The sequence below is a fragment of the Lepisosteus oculatus genome, chromosome 12, assembly GCF_040954835.1.
Source record: "Lepisosteus oculatus isolate fLepOcu1 chromosome 12, fLepOcu1.hap2, whole genome shotgun sequence".
Taxonomy (NCBI): Eukaryota; Metazoa; Chordata; class Actinopteri; order Semionotiformes; family Lepisosteidae; genus Lepisosteus; species Lepisosteus oculatus.
Genome location: NC_090707.1, coordinates 11687976 through 11710683, shown reverse-complemented (window position 1 = coordinate 11710683; position 22708 = coordinate 11687976). Strand labels below are relative to the sequence as shown.

At 36.6% G+C, this 22708-nt stretch overlaps 1 protein-coding gene across 3 annotated transcripts in view; it reads right to left on the bottom strand.

Annotated features, from left to right (window-relative positions):
- mylka (myosin, light chain kinase a) overlaps window positions 1-22708 on the bottom strand; it is a 101503-nt gene that overhangs the window by 26079 nt on the left and 52716 nt on the right. For all 3 annotated transcript variants that reach the window (XM_015358774.2, XM_015358776.2, XM_069196260.1), the window contains 7 exons: window positions 13908-14045; window positions 12833-13030; window positions 12013-12259; window positions 11234-11314; window positions 10101-10903; window positions 7765-7881; window positions 6849-6926 (listed from right to left, as the gene is read on the bottom strand). In XM_015358774.2, the coding sequence (XP_015214260.2) occupies window positions 6849-6926; window positions 7765-7881; window positions 10101-10903; window positions 11234-11314; window positions 12013-12259; window positions 12833-13030; window positions 13908-14045 (1662 nt within the window). The remainder of the gene's footprint in view (window positions 1-6848; window positions 6927-7764; window positions 7882-10100; window positions 10904-11233; window positions 11315-12012; window positions 12260-12832; window positions 13031-13907; window positions 14046-22708) is intronic.

Sequence of the window (22708 nt, the reverse complement as noted above, 5' to 3'; positions counted from 1 at the left end):
CTGTCAGATGATAAAGAACACACTCATGCCTGGGATTTCAAAGAACAGAGCACACTAAACCATATTGCTAAATTTTATTACTAGAAAATAAAAAATAATAGATTGTGGCATATCACTTTTTAACCAAACCAGCAAAAATCTATTTTTTGTTTAGTGTCTCATGTCAAACAAAATATTTAATATATCCAGTATTTCCAAATACCAGACTGAGAACATTACCAAAGAAAATGTTATATAACACAGCCTACTGCCTTCACTCTGGAATTTTCAGAGGTTTGAACACAGGCCTTAAATTATAATACCTGCTGGAACAACAAAATTGTTTCATTCTATATAATGTTTCCAAGAGCTGAACCACACAGTTATTGAAAGAAAAGTCCCAAGAACTTAAAACCTAAATTGGATACAAGAAACAACAGAGTTGTGAATATGAATAATTAATTTAAAATAGTTTCATATGAGAAGCCTCACTAATACATAGGCGTAGTAGACTTGATACTACTAACAACAAAAACAATAGTCTTCTTTTATAATGAAAGACACCAAAATGTTACCACCTTGGTGTCACCTTGGCACTGACATCCGAGTTATATTCAAGATAAAAATGTTTTGTTGTTTTAGCTCATTGGGTGCAATCCGTTTGATAGAAATGCATTGACTACAGCCTTCCCTCTAAAAGTTCTGCTTTATTTAAGAAGAGGTTTCAAGTTTAATGTCTACACTGGATGCAAATCACAAATACTTTCATGAACTTTCATGCAATTGTCATAGACTTTTGTGAAATAGGTGAATACTTGTCTTAGATTAATAGAATTTTATTTTCCTCCCCCAGTGAAAGCATTTTTCTTCTGTGCAGGGCCTGTATCAGAATATAATGAGTCTGCCCTCAGTCATCATACTTTTGGGAGATTTTAACTTAATGATGACTTTCGGACTCCACCACAGATTTCAAAAGATAATTTAACAGTCGGAAGGGATTCAAAGAGTAAGCTTAACTTTCCATGACTCGTTATAATTTCATGCACCTTTGACTAGAAAAACATAAATACAGTCATGAAGAAAGCATGAGACTTACAGGCTTTATAAAATCCAAAGCTTAATAAGGAAAGAGGTCTATATCTAGAAATGCTTACACAAGAGCACATTAGCACAACCATTGCCAATATTGGCAAGTGAAGTGCAAAGCATGTGGAAAACCCCCTGCCAGGCTCCTGCACATACACGCGTATAGCAGGAGATGTACTGTCACTTAAACACGCCAATGCCTGCATTCAGATGCTTAAAGGCTTATACTGTAACTCTCACTGAGGTTGCATCGAATCAAGCCTACTGTCAACCGCATCCACAAGCTTAATTACTAAAGTAAATTGCGGTGGCTGAAGTGTTTGTTCCTTGCAAAAGCCTTTACAGCAGGCAGTTTCAAGAAGGCCAAATAGATGTAAACCCTACAGATCTGCTTTCCAATGCAGAGATCTGCTGCCTTTATCCTCAAAGCTTTGCAGCTGTCAGTGATTGTGCAACCAGATGCACAATCATGGCATTGGAATGAGGGTATTGACATGAAAGGTCTTAAACTGGAGCAAACTAATAAAAAAACTCTTGAGGATCTATGGTTATAGAACACTGTCTGTTAACCTAGATTGTCCTTCCTTGCCTGAGGGAGGCTTCCTTCTCAAACAGAATTATGTTCCAGAAAGCCTGTAATGTTAGTCTACTCTCTGCCTGCACTATGCTCAGAAAATATGGATGTGGTAATACTATCATCCTACTTTATAATAATGCTACCTTTGTAATGCACAGATCTAAAATAAAGCAAAGAAAGATTAAAAAAACAGAAATCTTGGGAGAAATGCTCACTAGCTTCTGGCATCAACAGTACTTGATGTACATTCTTAAAAAATACACAACATAAGACAGACAAATTACACCTTTTATATTCTAAATCTCCTTTTACTTGTCCTAAAGACCAGCAAATCTAGGTTTTATGATAATTAAATATGCTTCTTTCTGGATTCTACATCACATCTTTTTTCCCCCCATATTTTTTTCACTACATGATCCACACTTTCTAAAAAATGTGCTCTGTTTCTGGTGCAGGCCAAAGCTCATTGTACATTTTCATTCTGTCAGCCATCTCCCCCTCACCAGGGGTCCCAGTCTGTTCTCTGCTCCATTTCCCTTCTCCAACCCAATTTCTATCAGCAATCCAGTCTGTCCCTAAAAGTCTGCTAATCTTTCTCACTTGACAAATGTTTTGTTTGTCTACCCCTCAATCTCCTTCATAAGTCCACTCACTATCCTACCTTTGACCACAGGTGGGTGCTACACTTCAGCGGTGGGTGAAGTGAGTTTCCTTCTATGAGTAAAGTTGAGGGATGAAGAGCACTATAAAAAGTAAATGTAAATAATTATTTTTAGAATTATTACATTGTCACCCTGTGAATCAGCCAGCTCCTTACAGTAGATAAAACTGATAAGCAGAACAGAGGTCATACAGAGGTACCAGCTGTATGCCTATTTTAATCATATGCCAATACCTTCTGTCACAACAGGAACCCTTAGAGAAATGGAAAACAATGTTCTGCAGAGGTCCTGAGCCCATATGGGAAAAAATATTCTGAGAGTAAAGGCAGATAGTTTTATTGTGCCCTTAAGTAAAAAGAAACACATGCACGGGTTACTGTTTTCCAGCAGTGGATGAGAGGCTGATTATTTTTGTTCTAGTACAAGAACACCAGGGCAAAAGGAAACTCACATGTACATTCCCATGGATATTTTCTCCTATACCGTTTAAAGGAGTGCTCTATACAAAGCAGAAAAGCCCACTAATATCTGACTAAAGGTAAAAGCAACTGAAACAAGATTAATATTAGAAAATCTACTGCAAGTCAATATGTCAGAATGAACTTTGCTTTTTGTCCTCCATTTTCTCAGTTCCCCACAGACCTCAACAAGACATTCCATTATGCAATGGTTTACTTTTGCTCCACAAAGACACAGTATACAGTATTAAACCAAATGACTGTAGCCACTGCATTCTTTCTGTCCTGACAAAATCATCAGAAAGAATTGCAAAATAAAAAAAATAGTTCAAATAATTCAGAGGGACAACTTCTAAATGTCTGATTCAGAGCAAGTATTGTTTCAATATTAGACTGGAGGCTTATACAGTACATATATAAATATATATTTAGGGTGAGGAATGGTTGGCTCTGATGAGAAAAAGTATCTTTTTTTTTTATTTATGCAGTTCAGGTTTTAGATATTCTGATGTACCTATTTGTGATTCTTCTCAGTAATCAAAATGTTTTCTATCGTATTTTTGCTGCTAATAAAATATTTTGATAAGGTACCAAAAGCTATTGGTTTTGATGTTTAATGACTGGCTGGGATATACTTTGGGACTGTTGTTCCAATTAATAATTGTAATTAAATGCATTTATATTGTACTTCCATAGAATAATAAAGTCCTTTACACACAGTAGGTGGCCCAGTTCATTCATCACTGAAGTGCAGTCCCCACCTGGGAGATGTGTGTAGCCACAGTGCTAACACACTACACAGATTAGTCTACAAGTACCACAAGTGTACTACAAGTCTGACTAGACTGTGAATTTGGGATTGGAGTGTTTTCTAATGGCTGAGTGGGAACACATGGATTAAAATACTGCAAAGGAACAAGCAAAGGATTATTCCGTGCTGAAAATAGAAAGAAAAAAAATAAACATATTTCAGCTGTGGAGCCTTCTTCTTTGACACCAGAAAAAGGCTCCACAGCCGAAATGTTTTTTTCTCTTGTCTTTTCAGCATGGAACAAACCTTTACTTATTCCTTTACAGCCTACGCATTCTGACGCAGCTACTGTACCTACTTACAATACTGCATGCACGGAACTTCATTAAAAACAAACTGATACCGATACATAGCTTTAAACTGAAGAGGTCTTTAAGTAAACAACAACAAAACAAGAAATTAAAGTATAATAGGAATGGTGGTGGTAAAAACTGTTGCCTCAAAGCCCTAGACGTCTTGGTTTGATTTGGAATCGGAGCATCCTTTGTGAAATTTACACGTTCTCCCCATGACTGTGTGGGTGATATGGTTGCGTGCTACTGTCTCTTCCTGCCTCTCAAAAACAAACGGTTTCTAGATTGAATGGTGGCACTAATTTGTCCCTGTATATACTGTACAGTACTGTATGCGAGTCACTCACACGTCAATGGACTTGTCTCTCTCTTTGGGTGTTCTCATTCATTGCATCCTATTCTTCAACAATTGTTCCGGTTATTTATTGACTGTACATACTACCACCATTTATTATATACCGTTTTGTAGATGTACATGGTACATGCACTGTCTACAGTTCATGGTGATGTCTGTCATACTGTGTCATCTGCTGTACTGTGAAAGCTCGGAGAGAATGGCACAAATTCTGATGTACATGTACAAGCGGCAACAAACTCCTCTACTCTCCAGGACAGGTTACGGGTTGCCACAACTCTTACAGGGAATAAGCAGCTGTCCGATAATGGATGAGTATTGGATGAAAAACGATCCAGAATCAGTTATTAAGTCAGTATCTAGTACTAATATTAAATCACCGTCAGTTTTTATAAATAGACAAATGTGTTTTCTTTTCCCACATCAGTAGGAAAGATGTAAATAAACAAAGAGACTCCTTCTCACGGAAAGATCTGCAGTGATACAGTACTTTAAAAGGAAAACTTTAGTGTCTCCCCACGAAATCAAACAGCCTAATTATGAAAACATTTATGAAATCTCTAATCTTAAGAACGCAGCCATTTCCAGTCCTTTAAACAAACTGGACTGAAATATTGTGATGTTCTTTCAGTTAGGCATAGTTTACACCCTTGCTTTTAATGATAAAACTAAATAAATATTAGTTCTCTCAGAGCACTGAGTCATATAATATTTTGTTTATAAGACTGACATGAAGATAAAGTTTAAAGATAAACTGAAATAAAGATACACAGTATTAGTATTAGTCTGGAGATAATGTTCAAAGACAAAACTCAAATGTAACAAATAAAAGAGGTATAGCAATGACAGTTCTCTTATTGTTATCAATTTGTCAGCATGAATGAATGAATCATGGTACTGTCCAAGATGCCAGACCGACGTCAATGAGGTAGATTAAGTTTAAGAAGCATAAGTCTTTAAATATTAGAATCTGGCTCAATGGAAAAAAAATGCTAATCAAAAGGTTTGTTTGGGAAAGTCAGTTTTAAAACATACAGTAATGCATTACAGTTACAAGTTACAGTTCCTTGTGCTAAGAATTTATTTTTTAAATTGCCAAAAGATTCAGGAAGTTTTTTTTAAAAATACTGTCAGTTCCAGTGATCTATATACATGTTTATACTGTATATTTAATATGTAAAGTCATAAATTATTTCTTAAAAGTCATTTCCTATAAATTTAAAAATGTAATCCCTTGCATAAGTATTTTCTGACTGCATTGCTTTTCACAATGCTAGAAAATGATTTATTTTGATATTTATCCAGAGGAAAAGTATGTGAAACACAATTTACACTCTCATTTAATTATGTACATAATCACACCTAAATATCCTTAAGAAACAAAGAGTAAAGCTGGAACGTAAGGTTATTATCTAAGTCAAAATAGGAATCTGTGCAATCTGACAAATTTCTAAATCTACATTCATAATGTATTGTGAACACCATTCAAGTGAATAAACTCATTTTTGTCTTTCCCTTCAGCAGAGATTAAAGCACATCTTCAAAGTAAGGAAGCGCTATCACAAAAAAAGTGTTTTTTTCTCTCTCGCCAGCCTAAATTCTCTTCAAGTCATGTGCATGCCAAAATGTGCTCTTGAGAAAAGTCTCCTGAGCTGGCAATGTTCTTCTGAACTTTGTACTTAAAAAAACATTAAAAACATGAGAATCTCATAGCACAGGCTAAACGTAGCAAACACATGCCTTACAAGGAAGTTTGGCTGAAGATGGAAAATGAACAAAGCAGTAATCCAGGCTCTGAAGCAGTTACTCTAAGCTCCTATACTAGCCGTAAATCAGAGGAGCTGAACCTAAAAGACAAACACTTCTATATTTAATTCTGTCAAACAGCAGAGTCAGTAGCTTTACGTGTGCAAGATAAAGTATAATAACAACTCATAAACCCTATAACCACCCAAAATACGTTAAGAAAATCAAGCATGTAACGATGTACAATATATATAGGCGCTCAGCGGAAAGCTCTGTAACTGAGAATAACCTTGGTGTTGTGATCAGAATACAGCAGGCTTTTTCTTTAGTTACATATTTAGGGAGCTAAAGCTGCTTTTTTAAAAAAAAACATTCTTATCAAGTGTGTTAAAATGTTTTAAATCAGGAGAAGTCGCAACTAAAACATCACAGGACATGTCAAATGAGCGTAGGTTATCAAATACATTAGAGAATAACATTGGTTATGATGGAGGTGGCAAATTTTGGTCTGCTACTGTAAGGTTATTTAAAGATATACTGTATTTCTTTGAAATCGCTAACTCATAAATATAGATGTTTAAGTTCCCTTCATACTCATTTTCCTTTCTGTTGTGCATTTTTCTTTTTGCTGATGAAAATAATTAATGTGACCCTGAAGCTACATTTTATTTTCTGTACGTTCCTGTACATGCTTTGCAATCAGATAATACAAGCAGATCAGGCTGATTAAAGAGACTGGCCAAGGTTAAAACAACAGTATGTTTTTTTTTCCTTGCTAGAAAGAGACCTGTGTTAAGCTGCTATTGCCAGTGGGGTAATTGTAGAGGTCCCATATAGGTCCTTTTTTGGGAAATAAGGAAGCAAATATTTGCTTAGCTCACTTTCTGTTGTTGGGGTTGTGCTTTTGGTCTTTTTTGTTTTCTTGTCGGCTGGGGAGGAAGAATTTGTCGCTGAAGGATCTGCAAAACAAGAAGACGCCACAGAGAATCTGAGCCCTTATTCTTGGTAACACAGTATCTAACAATCAAATATTGTTTTTATCGTCTTCGATATAGTAAGACAATTGTACAAAATATTTGCTAAGATTTTATCTGAAGTATTGGAACAAGCAGGGATTGCAGATGTGCTGTGGTTGCCGGAGCTATTCCACTGCTTTGTTAGACTATAACTATATGTTTTCTTTATATAATTTAAGAATAATGCAGATGAATTAATCGTGCTGGCACGAATCTGATTTTAAATGATTTCCAGTGATCATTAATAAGTGAACTAGCCCTTTTAGTTTCATACATTAATTGTGTAAAACTCAACGATGACAGTATTATTGTTGCATTTATACTTGCTGTCATTCACTGCATACAGCGCAATGGAAGAATCCCAATATGTTTAGAATGAAAACAATGTTCCGCAGTAATAAAAACCAACAAAACAGCACAGTCCTAACCTTTATTTCTGCTAATTTAAACTTACTACTAAACAATGGAAATAAACTAGATTAAACTACCACACCAAGGGAAAACAATCTTATATTTGAATCTCCCCTTACGAACTTCAGATTTTAATAATGCACCCACAAGATTTGTGAGGGCTATAGAGAACAGAAGAACAGCTTAAATGTGAGCAGATAATGCAGTTAAAACTAGCGACAGGAATGTACACCTCTTTGGTTCAGCAGAGGGGTATGAGAGAATGCAAAGGTCTGCAGAGAAAGCGCATTAGGACGTGTAATGACAGGAAGGAGATGAGCTGAAGATTGGCTCAGGGGAATTTGTGTTGGATGTCACTGGAGGCACTTACCATCTACAAGCACTGTGCAACTGCATTCAGCCTTCCCCGCAGAGTTCTCCGCTATGCACTTGTATTGGCCTTCATCTTCTGGCAGGGCTTTGTCAATAGTGATGGAGCACAGGCCTCCTAATACAGATCAGCATACCATCAGTACTGTGAACTTAACAAATTATCCGTATGTTTCGAAGTTCAGAAATTATATGCATGTTGTATCTTTCACAACTTACAGTGCACTGAGTTAAACTGTAAGCAATACTGAGGTTTCAGTGCCTACAAAATGAGATAGGGCACAGATTTACTATTTAGGAAGGTATACGGTAGTATAACCTATAGTTTTACTTATATTAATAGCGTTCATCATAGAAACAGAAAACAATTAATTACAGCACATACGTATCTACTGTAGTTTCCATTTATACTTGTCTTTTTAGTTTGGTGTTTTATAAATGATACATTATGATATAAGTTATGTTTTATAATGGAGAGTATAATAGGAAGATTATGGTTGATTTAGAAAGTTTCACTAGTGTTTACTGTAGAAGTAATGGAGCAGTTCACCCTTTCTGAAAAGATGAATTGAAATTGCCAAGCTTTCGTTCTGAAATCTCATGGTGTTAATGAGGCCAAAACATTGCAACACAACTGTATACTGTAACCAGCAATCACTCAACCAACACTCCTTCTACTGGCATAGAGTAAATATGAGCAGAGTATTTTCAAATTAATTAGGTGTATATTAAAAAATTCAGTCACTAGATGTTGTTTGACAAAATAGCTTAGTAAGAGGCAGCCTGTCTTCTGTGAGTACTGCTATGCAGTTTAATGCATTTCCCTTATGGTATCCATATCAGCCCTGTCTAATGCTGGATAATGATAATGTAATGAACCTCGAAAGGGACTCCTGGATCATATAAAGCCATTTAGTTCATCAAAGGTCACACAGTTGTGGAATTAATTACAGCCTATGTACAGATCCAATATACGGGCTACATTACCTTACTAAATTACATAAGCATCTGTTACATTTTTTTAAGTTTTCTTCTTCTAACCTATATAAACTATTTGTATAAATTTGATACAAATATTGTTACTGCACAATAAATGATTTCAAACAGGAAATCACTGCATTTTAAACTTCTTTGCTGTGTCTATGGTCAATTTTCTTAGATTAATTATTCATTTGACACTATAACATATCCAACAGACTAGATCTCAGTTACACATTTATTACCTACCACCAACTCCATTGGAGTGACAAAGACCATTCAAATTATTTTAATAAAACAATCACTGCCTATTGTGCCACTGGTTTTCTCTGGCAGTGTTTTAGAAAGATTTTGGTACATTTGTCTTACAGGTTCCTTCTGCCACATGTCCCTCAACAAAAACAGTATCTGGGGAGAAATATGGGACAGCTCCAGAAGGGTATGCAAAATCTGACCTGATACCTGATAGATTTATTGATTGACAGATTGATCACTCATTTCCACCTTACATATATTTTTAACTTCTGACAACTTTATGCAGAAAACTGTGACCAGACATATATATCATAACTTCTCTACAGACACTGCATCAAAAAAGAATGAAACATAAAGCATAAAAGTAAAAGGGGAAATCATGTTCTGTAATTTTTGTTCTGTTATCCATGATACCATTCATTTTGACAGGTGAAATATGCGTGTACTGTATATACAGTACATAGAAAACTGTAGCCACATAGCCAAAACAAAATGCAACTTAATGTTTTTCCAATGTATTGAAGGATTTGAAAGAGTGGAAAATACTGTACATAACAGTGAAAACAACTGGCAAGGATCAGTGCTGGGCAGACTCAGGGAATCCTCTTTCTATTTCTGCACTGTCTATTTTTATGAGAACAAAACATGCTGTATATATCTACCACAGAGCAGATTAATTTCAGGCAAAAGCTAAAATAACTTAGGGCAGGACTGTTTTGTACATGTGTGGGGTTTAAATATATCAGTGACACGTTTTAGCTGCTTAAAGAAGAAAAATCCTAACTCTTAATACACTTTACTCTTACTTATAAATTACCATGCTATTGGGTTCCAATAATTAGAAGCTGACATAAACATTGGTCTATAATTTAGAACAAATGACCTTTTTACATATATAAAGCTATCAATTTCTTATATGGTATATTAAGTAACAGTGTAAATACAGTACAACAGAACAATATAATTATGCATGCAAGTCTTTACAAGACATTTGCCTCTAGCAGTCACAGTGAAATCTTAGATTACGTTTAGGCTTTTTACTTCTAGTTAATATAATCTAATTAAGCAAGGATATTTAAGGATTATTTAAGAATTGTACATTACCTTCTTGGGACAGAACAATAAATTTGGAGGGCTTAATGACTTTCCCATCTAGACTCCAGGTTACCACTGCTGGTGGATCTGAGTCAAGCTGACACTGTAAACGCAGGCATTCCCCATCTACCACCTTAACGTCACATAACTTCTTTGTAAACACAGGTTCTTTCCCAATATTGTTATTTTTCTTTTCGATAATCCCACCGTCCACAGCTGGACATCCATGCTCACAGTTGACTTCATTCTTTTCCTTCTCCTTATCTGCTCGGGGTTTTCGCATCTCTGCTTCTGCATTGTTGTTGCTTTCAGCTGCCGGCTTCTTTTTGGCAGCAAGCACAGACCTGAAATCTGGTGCTGCATTTTTGGCTTCACTTTTTTCCGGAGCAGATCCCTTTGGAGCGACTTTTTTTCCCAAAACTCCTCTGAAGTCAACCTGCTGAGGGCTGTGGATTTTCCTTTCCTCTTCAGACAAGGTCTTGGGTTTGACCTGTCGCTGGAGGTTAGCCCTGAAGTCCATTTGCTCTGCGGATAATTCCTTTAAGTCCTCCTCAGAAAGGCTTTTGGTTGTGACCTTCCTTCCTAAGACCGTGCGGAAATCAAGCTGCTCGGCCTCTTGCTGCCTGATCTTCTCCTCACAGCGCTCCTTGGTCTCCACTCTCGTCTTCAGCAGCCCTCGCACATCTGCGTGCTCCTCTTCTTCTGCACACTGTGTCTGCCTGGGACTCTTTCCTGCAGCTCCAGCTCGACCAGGTCTCACAGTCCCATCTGCAACTTCTTCCTCTGTTTCAGAGGGCTCAGCCTCAATCTCACTTCAACATGAATGGTGGGGGTGGAGGGGCAAGAAAACAGGGAGGTTTAGAAGACTAGAGAGAGCAGGCTCAGCCCACATCTAAAATAGGTTAATTAGCAGAATACAATTCATTACTCTATTGCATCAGTGATGACTTCAGTAGCCTTATAAGGAAACAACAAAATGATAGAACCTACCCTGGCTTTGAACAATAGCACAGCTGTATGAGGTAAACAATTTGTTTGGTCACATTTGGGGATTATGTTGATTTAAAGCCAGACTGGATCTGGCAGGGGGAGTGGAGCAAAAATAGAACCTGTTCATGGGCTGCCTGAGAATTGTTACTTACATTTGGTAAGCTTCCTCACTGGATACTGCCCCCTCTCTGACCAACAGAGTTACCAAGCAGCTGCAGTCTCCAACTTTATTTCTGCGGAACAGTTCAGAAAGTTAAAACAATACAGAAGAAAGGGACCCTTAGTACATTTTATTGGAATATATATATACACAGTATGTACAATTTATATTTTTTTCCCTCTTGCATTACTCAGCAAATGGTCTGTATGATATTCAGGAAGAACACAGCATTCCATACAGCTGCGGGCTTTCTGATGTTTTGTGCATTTTCTTTCTACTTTGTCTAACTTACACTTTTGAATTCACTTAAGCTAGGCTCCCCTCATTCAGCCATTACACTGAACTATACAAGCAATAACCATTCACCACAAGCCTCCAAGCAACTATGCAAAAATGTTAAATGTGCAAACCATATATGGTACTAAGCATCTTCTGTACTCTTCTTTCTGTGGGGAATACCACAGATACTTTCACAACTGTCTCTCATTATATTAAATGGTTAAGTACTTCCTCTGGTTTCTCTCAGCACCAAAATATTTTCACGGCCATGTTTACTCAAAGTGGGAAAAACCTTACAATTCATAAACACAACTAATGTTTTCGTCCCATGACAAATTCAGAACAGGATGCAGAAACGTTTAGTATAGGAGAGAGTTTTAACAAGGAATGAAAGGGTTAGGTTATACGGGCAGTTATTTTTATTGAGTTTGATATATCTCGGCACCAAATTTCAAAATTGAAGCTTCCTTTAAAGTTGGGATTGACACATACTTCAACTTTATCTCGTAGTCGCCGGCGTGATGGGGTTTCACTCTTCTGATGAGCAGAGAGACAACATCTTCCTTTTGCAGGATTTCATAATCTTCCCCTGAAGACAAACGCTGCCCAGCCTTCAGCCATTGGAAAGTGGGGAACGGATCCCCAGCAATAGCACCAGAGAGGAGAACATGCTGTCCCATGCTGGCTGTCACAGACTTTGGCTTGGTAATGAACCAGGGCTGGACTCCATCCTGAGGTTCTGGCAAGGGGAAAGACAGGACCATTGTTTAATGTTGGTTCTGCTACATTGGTTCAGTATCAACTATAAACCGAAATTTAACTCAAAGTCACCAAATATCAGGTGTTTTCAAAACATCATACTGACTTTTGTCCCTTTCAATACTTCTTTTCAAATGGACATTTTGAGTACAGTGATATTTTAATGCACTTACATAACCTTATATTTCATTTCTTATTTCCGGCTCTCCTGTCCTTTAATTGAGATATTTTAAAGTACCCCTATTTAGATATTTAAAAAATTCAATCTGTACAATTATTCCAAATTATTCATATATTCTAGCAAAACATTGAGATCATTGGTAAAGCACTGAGAAACACAGATACAAAAGCTGAGATTACATTAGCTCAATTTTTAAAACACTTAACCACTGTGAAATCATAATAGATTTAAAAATATTTAAAAAGTACATGTACAATTTACAATATACATGAAAGATATGTAAAGTTCCCTTTCTAAAGTTTTAAATGCAAAATCATAATACAGTATGTTATTCTGCTTGTGTCCTGGCTTTAGTGAAATGAAAACAGATACCCTGCACAGTGAGTCTGGCTTCTGTGCGAGCCACACCAAGCTCATTCCACACCTCACAGGTGTATTTCCCCGTGTCTTCAGGAAAGACCTCCTGAATGAGAAGAGTGTATTCATTTCCACACTTCTTAAAGTGAAAGTCCTCTGACTCCTGGATTTCTTTCCCATTGTGAAGCCAAACTATTTCTGGTTTAGGATTAGCTGCAAAATGATAAATGTACAGTAAGTGAAAAATGCACCCAGCATATTTTGCTGAAAACTACTGTATTTAGTCTGAGATTAAATCTTGATTAAACATTGATACACCAACCAAATGTGTAATTTAAAACCCAGTGCTTGCTGTTCCCCGGAAGCTACTTTGATGGGAAAACTGCCACTGAATTCTAAATCCATATTTTGTCAATGGGTCTATATTTTGATTTAATCAAAGCCTTAGTTTCTCTGCCTATGATAGATTTGTCTCTGGAATTCAACTGAATCTGTGTGATCCTTTATTTGTTTCTGTTTTGGAATTTCGGAAATTTGACAAAATGTATAAAGAATACAATTAAGTTTATTTTTCGCCCTCTGTAGCTCAACAAATATCAATAGATGAACAAAAACACAATATAAATCTTGTTTCTTTCCCTGGAGTTTATTTAAATTAATTCAAAACATAAGTTGACTTAAATACCAACAACTGCAAAAAGACCTTTTATTATGTTAATGTAGTTGTCTAGTAATACTGTAGTTTAATGGCAAACTGCAATACATTATGAACTATGAAAATCTAGTCATAAGACCTATAACCTATAACAGACATTTTACACTATAGGAAACTTTAGCACACATAAAATGACCACACAGATTGAACAATGAAGCACAAAAGCTATTAATTGAAGTAAGAGGCACTATTTGCAGAACATGATGTTACATATACATATATTCGCTTGTGTGCAGAGACAGAACAGCGAATGCTAAAAAGTAAACTTACTTTTTCAATATCATTGGTCTTATTACAACTATTTTGTTCCAATAATTAATCTTAATCTGAAAAAATAGACAATTATCAAGAAACTCTTTGACAAGAGTGCCTTACCTGTCACCTCAACAGTCATACTGACTTGGCCTCCATCCATGACTTGAAGATCATTCAGGCCTTTGAGGAACACTGGAGCGAATGTCTTTTTCTGTTCTTCAGCATTTGAGGCCTCGGTTTTCTTAGCTGTTTGCTTTTCTGAACATGCACACAAGAAACATATTTTTTATGTGGTTCACACAAGATATGAACTTACTAAAATATATTTTAAACCCCTGATACATACAGTAGTCTATTACAAAGTAGCAATCGGTCCAGGCAAACAGACATATAAAGACATGTTAAGTCATGACTGGAAAAAAAAAAGGCTATAGACATTAGGTACACAAGTATTTAAAATATATTTGAGTCAATAGGTTAAGTTGTCTAATAGTGAATAGTTTAGGGTGTATGAATTCAAATCATAGTGCAACAGGTATGTTATGATGAAGTCAGGCACTAAAGGAGCAATCATGTTTCTATCTAATCTGGAGCATGTCAGCTGTGCTGTCCTTCATAATAAAGAGAAAGGAAGAATGGACAGAGTGGAAGGCAATTATTGACCACAGGCTACAACGGCTGTGTCTGGTTACCACCTAGAAGTGAAATCACATGAAAATTGTTCTGTTGCTTTGAGAGAACACAACAGAATAAGAATTTCTAAGAACTGTCTGCCTTGAGGCCTCAAACTTCTTGGGTGTTTTGTTGTCTGAACACACAAACATATTTTTCTCCTGCTGTGGAGGAAGCTGTATCTACTTGGAATCAATGTCTTCTTCCCAGTGTGCAAATACAACACATTTATATTTGCTGAAAAACAATCACTTTTCACAAACAGGAGTGTTAACCCCGATGCAGTGCGTATATCCCAAAACAGGTTATAGAATCTGGCTTCATTAACATCCGCCTCAATTTTGGGCCATGTCTGTTTCTTTTCTCTCCCTTCAGAGGATATTTAAATTTCAGACACTTCCTGGTTTGACAGAGATTTTATTTCCATGAAGTACCTTCATCAAGTTACTGTTCTTCCTTTGTGAGGTATTAGGATCCATGCTTCCAGTGCTTCTCAATGATGGAAGCAACTCATGGAAAGTAGGCTCTGCATCTACAGTATCTACATACTGTACAGTACATACTGCACCTCATTCCTGAGGCTCTACTTTTCTAATAGGGTATGTCTGTTCCATTGTTTCTCCATTAGTTAGAAACTTCCTATGTGTTTTAGACTTTATTTCAGAGTACGATTTGAAAATACTTCAAAATGGATTGCCAGGAAGCTAAATTTAACTTTTAATTTCCCAAGCATTTGTGTAAGACATGATTAACATACCGTATATAAACTTTATAAACACTCACGATGTTCTGGGAGTAGCATTTTCAGATAAAATAATCACACGGGAAAGCAAAAGATTTTCCCTGGTCCATCAAATCAATTTTAGTACAGATATCACAGAATTGTTTGAAATGTAATGACAAAACCATACCAGATAAATTCACAGAAAAATAACTTCTCATTGATAAGCACAGCTTGTGAGTGAGGGTAGAATCTGGGCTTTCATCCAGAGGCCACGGCTTACAAAAAAAAAACATCTGAATATAAACACATGGAGCAGTGTAGATCAATATGGAACCCTGCAGTGGAAGAACACCCTAAATCAGGTTTTGACTAGCGTGTGGATCCTGTACATTTGTCAGCAACCTTCATCATTCTTGTTATTTCACAAGGCTACATAAACCAAGCAATGAATGATAAAAATAAAACTATTTGCATTTCAAGCCTGCTAAGGCAGACTTCAGATGTAAGAATAGAATACATATTTTCTTTGACTTCATGATGTATCTGTTGGATTCTAATGGGCTAAAACAGCAGTAAATTCAGTCTCTTACGTCTAGATTAATGCTCATTAGAACACTCAGAATTTAATCCACTGTGAAATCTAGTTAGGGTCTGACATTAGTTATCTGCAGTAGCAAGAAGACAAGGCAATTGTCTTGCAGTCCAAGTTTATTGCTGTTGTAATAAAATTATTCTTGTATTTTTTTCTTTAAAAACTGGATCCTCCTTTCCTCCTTATCATTCCTTAAATCAATAGTAAAATCATGGATGCTGCACATTGGTGGTGGTGGAGGGGAGTCCCCATTACCTGTAAAGCGCTTTGAGTGGAGTGTCCAGAAAAGCGCTATAAGTGTAACCAATTATTATTTATTATTATTATTACAGACACACAGTGATTACTTTGCACCACAGCTAACTTGTAAAACAAGCCAGAAGAAATGTGTGCTTTCTAAGAGTTTCCTATTTCATCAGAATGTGTTTTTATAATTCATTGAATGATGTCAAAGGTAATCTAAATGCAGTAATGATGCATTTATTTAAATATTTTAATAAATAAATATAAACATGCAAACAAATAGCCTACAGGAATTTGGTGTATGAAAATGGAATTACATTTTGTATGTAATTCCTAATTCCTGTGGACCTTCTGTTAAGATTTAAATACACTAAACACAGCAGTACTTCAGTATACATTCAGATTTGAAGACCTATGTAAAGCAGTTATTGCTACTTTTATTACTGGCATACAGCTTGACAGGTTACTTAAATACCTAATAATACATTATTACTGATACTGTACATGAAGGGTATGTAATACTTATTTACTGTTGATGAAAGCTAATTAAGTACCTAGACAACCTTTATAAAGTGGTTATTTATCATGTGTTAAGCACTAGTATATCATTTACACATGCCTTATGTACCTCCTATTCTCAAGTGTGACTAATGTCTTTTAACACCCTACAAATGAAATGAAAAGTTACAGAAATGCATGTGCTACAGCTACAGACAAGCAAGGAAAAAAAGTGAAGGAAGATTTCCTCAAATATTCTTAGCATTTTAATATATCATAAAGAGCAGCTGTACTTGCATAGTAACCCACATATTTTGGGGAGGCAGAAAGGATACTTTTGAAAGCAGTTCAGAGCCACAGACAAATCCATTAAAAATTGGACACATTAAAGCAACAATCACTTCATTGCAATCCATCAACTTCATGTAAATAGCAAAGACATAAACGACTGACCAAAATTAATCTGAAATGTTCTTTTCACTCTAAAAAAGTGAAAGCAATCCATTAATTCAATTAAAAAGATGTTATCAGGTGCTGCTTTCCTATGTTTACTTGCAGCCTAAAAAAATAATGACCAAGCAAAACGTCTGTGTCTTTGTTCTCACTGACTCACATTGACCATTTATGGTGTTTGGTTAGACGCTGGGGCTCAGGGTTCATAAATCTAGTCAGTGAACACCAGGACGTAAGTCAAAGAAAGAGCCATCTCAAAAACCAAACGGACAAGCTGTAGTGTTTTCCTAAACACATCTCATTTTGTATATACATATTTAGCATACCGTAGGGGGAGATCCAAGATTTAGTTTCCACTAGACAACTTAAACAAAACTGCATGAGCTCCGTTTTAGAAGAGCACATAAGAAAGTCTGCAAACAGAAGTATGATATTCGGCCCATGATAGGGATTACATCGGTTTCAACAACATGGCTGGGCAGCTTGATCCAGACTCCTACAACCCTAAGTGTAAAATCATTCTTCCTGCTCTTTGTTTTAAATGTACTTGTTCATAGATTCCCGTTATGCTCCCTGGTTCACGTTTCATTGCTGATTCTGAAGACATGTTGATTTTGGCAATGCCTGTGAGCATTTTAAATACTTGAATCGGTTCCCATCATAGTCTTCTGGGCTCGAGACTAAAAAGGTTTAAGGTTTTAGCCCTTGTGAACAGGAATGTATGAGATTACTCACCAAGAAACTAGAAAATATCAAATAGAATATTAAAATACTATCTGCGTGTCACAGTAGCTGAGTGTCTGCTTTAAGCCTAAAAGACTCCTCATTAAGGCTCTCAAGTATTATACAGTACTTACCATACAAGACACCTTAACATTTAATTTACAATTAGAAACATATTCAAAAACTGTATTATGAAAGGACGAAAATATATATCACAGGTGCAAGAAATTCATGAATGAAACAATATACGGTTTTAACATACGCCTAGAAAAAATGCTCCTTTATATATGTGGCACTTTTTAGAAAAAAAAATAGATAGTCCAAAGATGCTGCAAGTCATGGGAATGAGTTCTCATACTATGTCACACTCTCGAGATCATAGCAGATACATAAACCACAAATGAAGAATATATCCTGTCATTTCTGTTACACCATCTCAGTTCTTTCCACTCTTTTAGAGCACAACAAAGACCTAGAAAATGCCAAAGACCAAACAAGGACTTTAGGCCAAACCTTAATACCTATAATTATATACTGTATATTGAGCACGTAAGAAAAGCTGTCAGTTGGGTTTCTCTTCCTCCTTTCCTTCTGAAGGTGATGGGACCTTATAGGCCCTCTAGGGGCATGACAGGCAGAATGCAGCTTCACAGATTCAAGCACTGCCTTTGTCATAGTACAGAGACTTACAAGGCGAACAGAAAACTAGGTCCAGTGGAAGAAAGAAAACCCTCTTCACTCTAATTCCACAAACACTGGCTTCTGAAAACAACCCTATACAAAAAACAATGTAGAAAAGGAATCTGTCACCGCTATCACATTACTGCTGTTAAACAGTACTATACTGAAATACTAGTTCATCTGAATACATTATTACCAAATGATAGCATTGCAACAAAGAGAAAAATCAGGTTGAGGGCTTTTTCTGGGTTTCTACTCTCATGTGTATCTCTATTCTGCTATTTCGTTTTCAGAATTAACCCTTTAACACATTATTCAATATTTAGTATTCCAGAGCAATGGAGGATGATAATAGTCCTGGCCATTGTAGTATTTTTCTTTGATCTACAAAAGAAAATCTGCATATCAGATAATATATCAGGGATAAAAACAATAAAAGATATTTAATATGATTGTCTATGCTTTGCTTTTATAAAAAGCAAACAATACACAGGATATCAAAATGACCTTACCTGTTGGAATTCATTTATTTTTACACATGGCACAATACAGAATTTCTAAACATCATTCATGCCCGTTTTCAGCACAGATATCCCTTCTTCATCTGAGCACCCACTCATTAAGAGCTGAACCTCTGGTTTCTTCCTTGCAATCATAAGCTACTTCTCTCCAGACTTAATAAGTGACGGATAATCAGATTTAAAAGGAGGTTAAAATTACTCTGGAGAAGCAGCCCAGATCCAGCACCACAGGGGATAAATGTCCATGCTGTCAGACATGTGCCTACTAGGAATTCCAAAATAACACCAGCTCAGTAACTGCTTTGCTTTCATTTGAATTAACATAGGCTCTCTTTAACAATTTTCTTTTTCAGTGTTTTTGTATACTTCTTTATTAAAAGCACCAATAATAAAAGAATCGCTTGCAAAGGAATATTAACTTTTAAAAATCTCAACATCTATCCATTCTCTTTCCGCTTGATCCAATTCCGGGTCGCGGGGGAGCCGGAGTCTTTCGGGTGCAAGGCAGGGATACCACTTCATCGCAGGAACATACAGACAACACTCACACATTCACACCAGGGTCAATTGTTCTAGAAGCACCTACCAGCATATTTTTGGACTGTGGGAGGAAATCGGATCAGCCGGGGACAACATATGAACCAGTGATGAGAGGCAAAAATGCTAACCACTGCACCACCATGCTGCCCAAAATCTCAACATACTTTGCTTTATTTTTTCTCATTTTTTGCCTAGAGGTACAATTTACTTCTATACATCATCGTATAACCTCTAGCCTACTTTGATGAGAAATACACTGCTTCCTCTAAGCTTAGCTAGGGATCAGGATAAATTACTAAGCTCTTAGTAATCAGTTTCTCTATTCCCCCTACTAGCTACAAACACTAGGCACTAAATCCTATTGGTTTAAAAAACAATATTAAAAATAATTTAAACTATTTATAATCAAAGTTTCTTGAGTTTCAGCAAAGACAATGCTTTTACCCTAAAGAAATTCTGTCTTTATATACATTTTTTTTACATTTTTTAAACGTACAGGTGTTTTTAAAAGTGTTTCTTCTTCTTTCTGCTATTGTTTTGATCTACAGTATCTAGTAATAACTCTGTAAATTTCTCTTGAAAACTCAAAACATAAGATCAGTAACAGTGATGACAGAATGGTTAACAAAGATGAATAGTAGGAAAGAGAAAGGGCTTTTAAAGGTTAGAGTAGATACTAAAGTTATGATTTTCATCATATTATTAAGCTCTACTGACCTTGAAATAAAATGTACTACTTCTAAAAAACATCACTGTCATTTATTTGTTATTCCCATGGATATGGGGGTTCATATGACTAAGAAAACAAAAAAAACACTTCTTAAGGCCCTGACATTTATGATATTTTTGGCTTATCTGCAGTATATTCTGTTGAATAGTTTCCTCACAACATCTTGACATTCTGCATCAATGACTAACCATTTCCTGTTATATTTTTAGTACAAACACAATATTTAATATTTGTTATTCCAGAACAGATGGAAGCCACATCAGTACGGCTACCAGGAAAGATCACATTAGCACCTTTTGATATTTCAGGTGATTGAAAGATTCTAGAGATCTTGTCATTTTTCATGTTGATTTATAAAGATCACTATTCTCATTGCTTTAACCAAATATCACCTATGATAATAACTGAAATGTATGTACAAAGTAAAGATGAGGATCATTCTGACTATTTGTAATGTTGGTTTTATTCCTGTTTGTTCCTGTTCACCCATTCAAGGTTTTACTTTTTAAGACTAATGTTGTAGATTTTTTCCTGGTTCAAGACCCCCACCTGGGAATTTAAAAAAAACACATTGTGCTCAGGAAAGCAAGTCTGTCATCAAAAATATCTCTGCTTTCAGTAAACAATATACTGTATATCTGCCAAGAAAGGCAAATGAGGGATAGAGAAGAGTTAAATCTCAAGCATTCCAGAGCACCAAAATATATCTCCAAAACAGCAAACTAGTCTCCATCAGAATATTTGTTCTCATTATTCCAACATTAAGGACTAAGCAATGGTATATTACTTAGCTGTCCTGCAACCTTTGACATAACTTTGCTTATTATTCTTTTTGTGTGTATACTTTTATTTCCACGCAAAGTATCACTGTGGGAAACTACTGGTATTCTGCATTTGCCCTTTAAAACTGAATCTGTGCCACTTAAGTCTGTTGTCAGATAACATTAATAAAAAATGTAAAAAGCAGATGTTTAATTTAATTATATGAAAATACTTAGTCAGTTAGTCTAAAAATAACATTTGTTTTTGACAAAACTAGACCTTTAATCATGTTTTAAGTAGTCTAAATAGGAACATTTTCTCTCCCTAGCATTTTTAAAAGGATCAGTGCATTTCCTATCTCCTGTGTCAAGTACGTGCTCTATATAGCCAAGAAACTATTGACTTTAAATGGTCTTAAAGGAAGTTATAAATGAAGGGGAAAACTGAAGAAAGGCTGCTTTTAGCTGCCATGTTTCATTCCATCTTCACTTACAACTCTGCAGATTGGAAGTGTACAAATGTCTGTCTCCTCTTATAGTATTTTTCAACATTTCTTTTACAGAAAACTGTATGTAAGAAAATAGAAAAGGTTAGGATTCAAGAACTTGTTATTATGAAAAGGCACACTGGACACCCCCGGAAGGGATGAGCAGGGACACCCCGGAAGGGGGGGGAGTTTACACCGACAGTCCCAGAGGGGATTGCACGCACATAAGGCGTTCTTTTTCGTTTCGCCTGCCCCGTCACGTATTTTCACTGGGGCAGGCACACCTGTTTCAAACACTAGAGTTTTATTTTGTATTTGCCTTACGCACCCGGCTTTACCAGACCGGACCCCCGCTAAATAGGGTCAGTCCAGTCTGGTCCTGTCACGCCCTCTGCAGCCAGAGGGCGCTCCTTCTCTGTCCTGTCCCTAGTTTCCTGCCTGCTGTCCTTCCGGTCTCTCCCTTTCCCTTGGGCTATATATTTCCGGGTCTTCCACTCTGCCCTGGCTCAGCATTGACGTTCGGATATCCTGAGACCCGCCTAGCACCAGGTCGCCTCACGTCCGCTACCTGAGGGCATAGGTTTCTATACGACATTTCCTGAACTCTTTGCACTACAAGCCCGGGCCTTTTTCCCGTCTCGCCGCTAAGCATAGGGTCTTTTTCCGCTCTCCTGCCTCTCCACAGTAAGTCCCTTTGGACATCCGTGACAGGTCCCCGCTGTGCTAGCAGTTCTTCTTTTTGCCAGGCTGGACTCTGTTAAATAGGGTAAGCCCAGCCTGGAGGTCGCAATGCACAGCAGTACACCTTTCCTTCTGCCCTTTTGTTTCATTATTCATCCCTTTTTGTGTTATTCTTGGTCCCTGCTAACCTCACACCTTCTGTGCTTCTGTCCCTCCGTTAGGGGACTTTTTACTGGTGCTCACTGCTGCACTGTTACAACAGCCATGGGACATCTAGAATCCTGTCAATCCTGCGGGCCAGTATGAAGTCACCTGCAGCAGCCAAGAGCCTTCAAACCTTTGGCGTCAATGTCATTCAGCAAAGTCCAATAATCTGTCGGTCTCAAAAAATAAACATCTATAGAACCCAAGATGGTAATTGAAATTGAGGTAATGGACAACTTCAATTAAGTCCCTTATAAGAACATACATGGCTCTTTTAAAAATAATTTACAATGGCTTTCCCACACTAATAACTGTTCTACCTAACTGCAGGGTGTCTGCCAACAGTACACTGTGAACAGTGACCATTTACACACCAGAGAGTAACACCATCGGTGTCTACAACAGTGTGT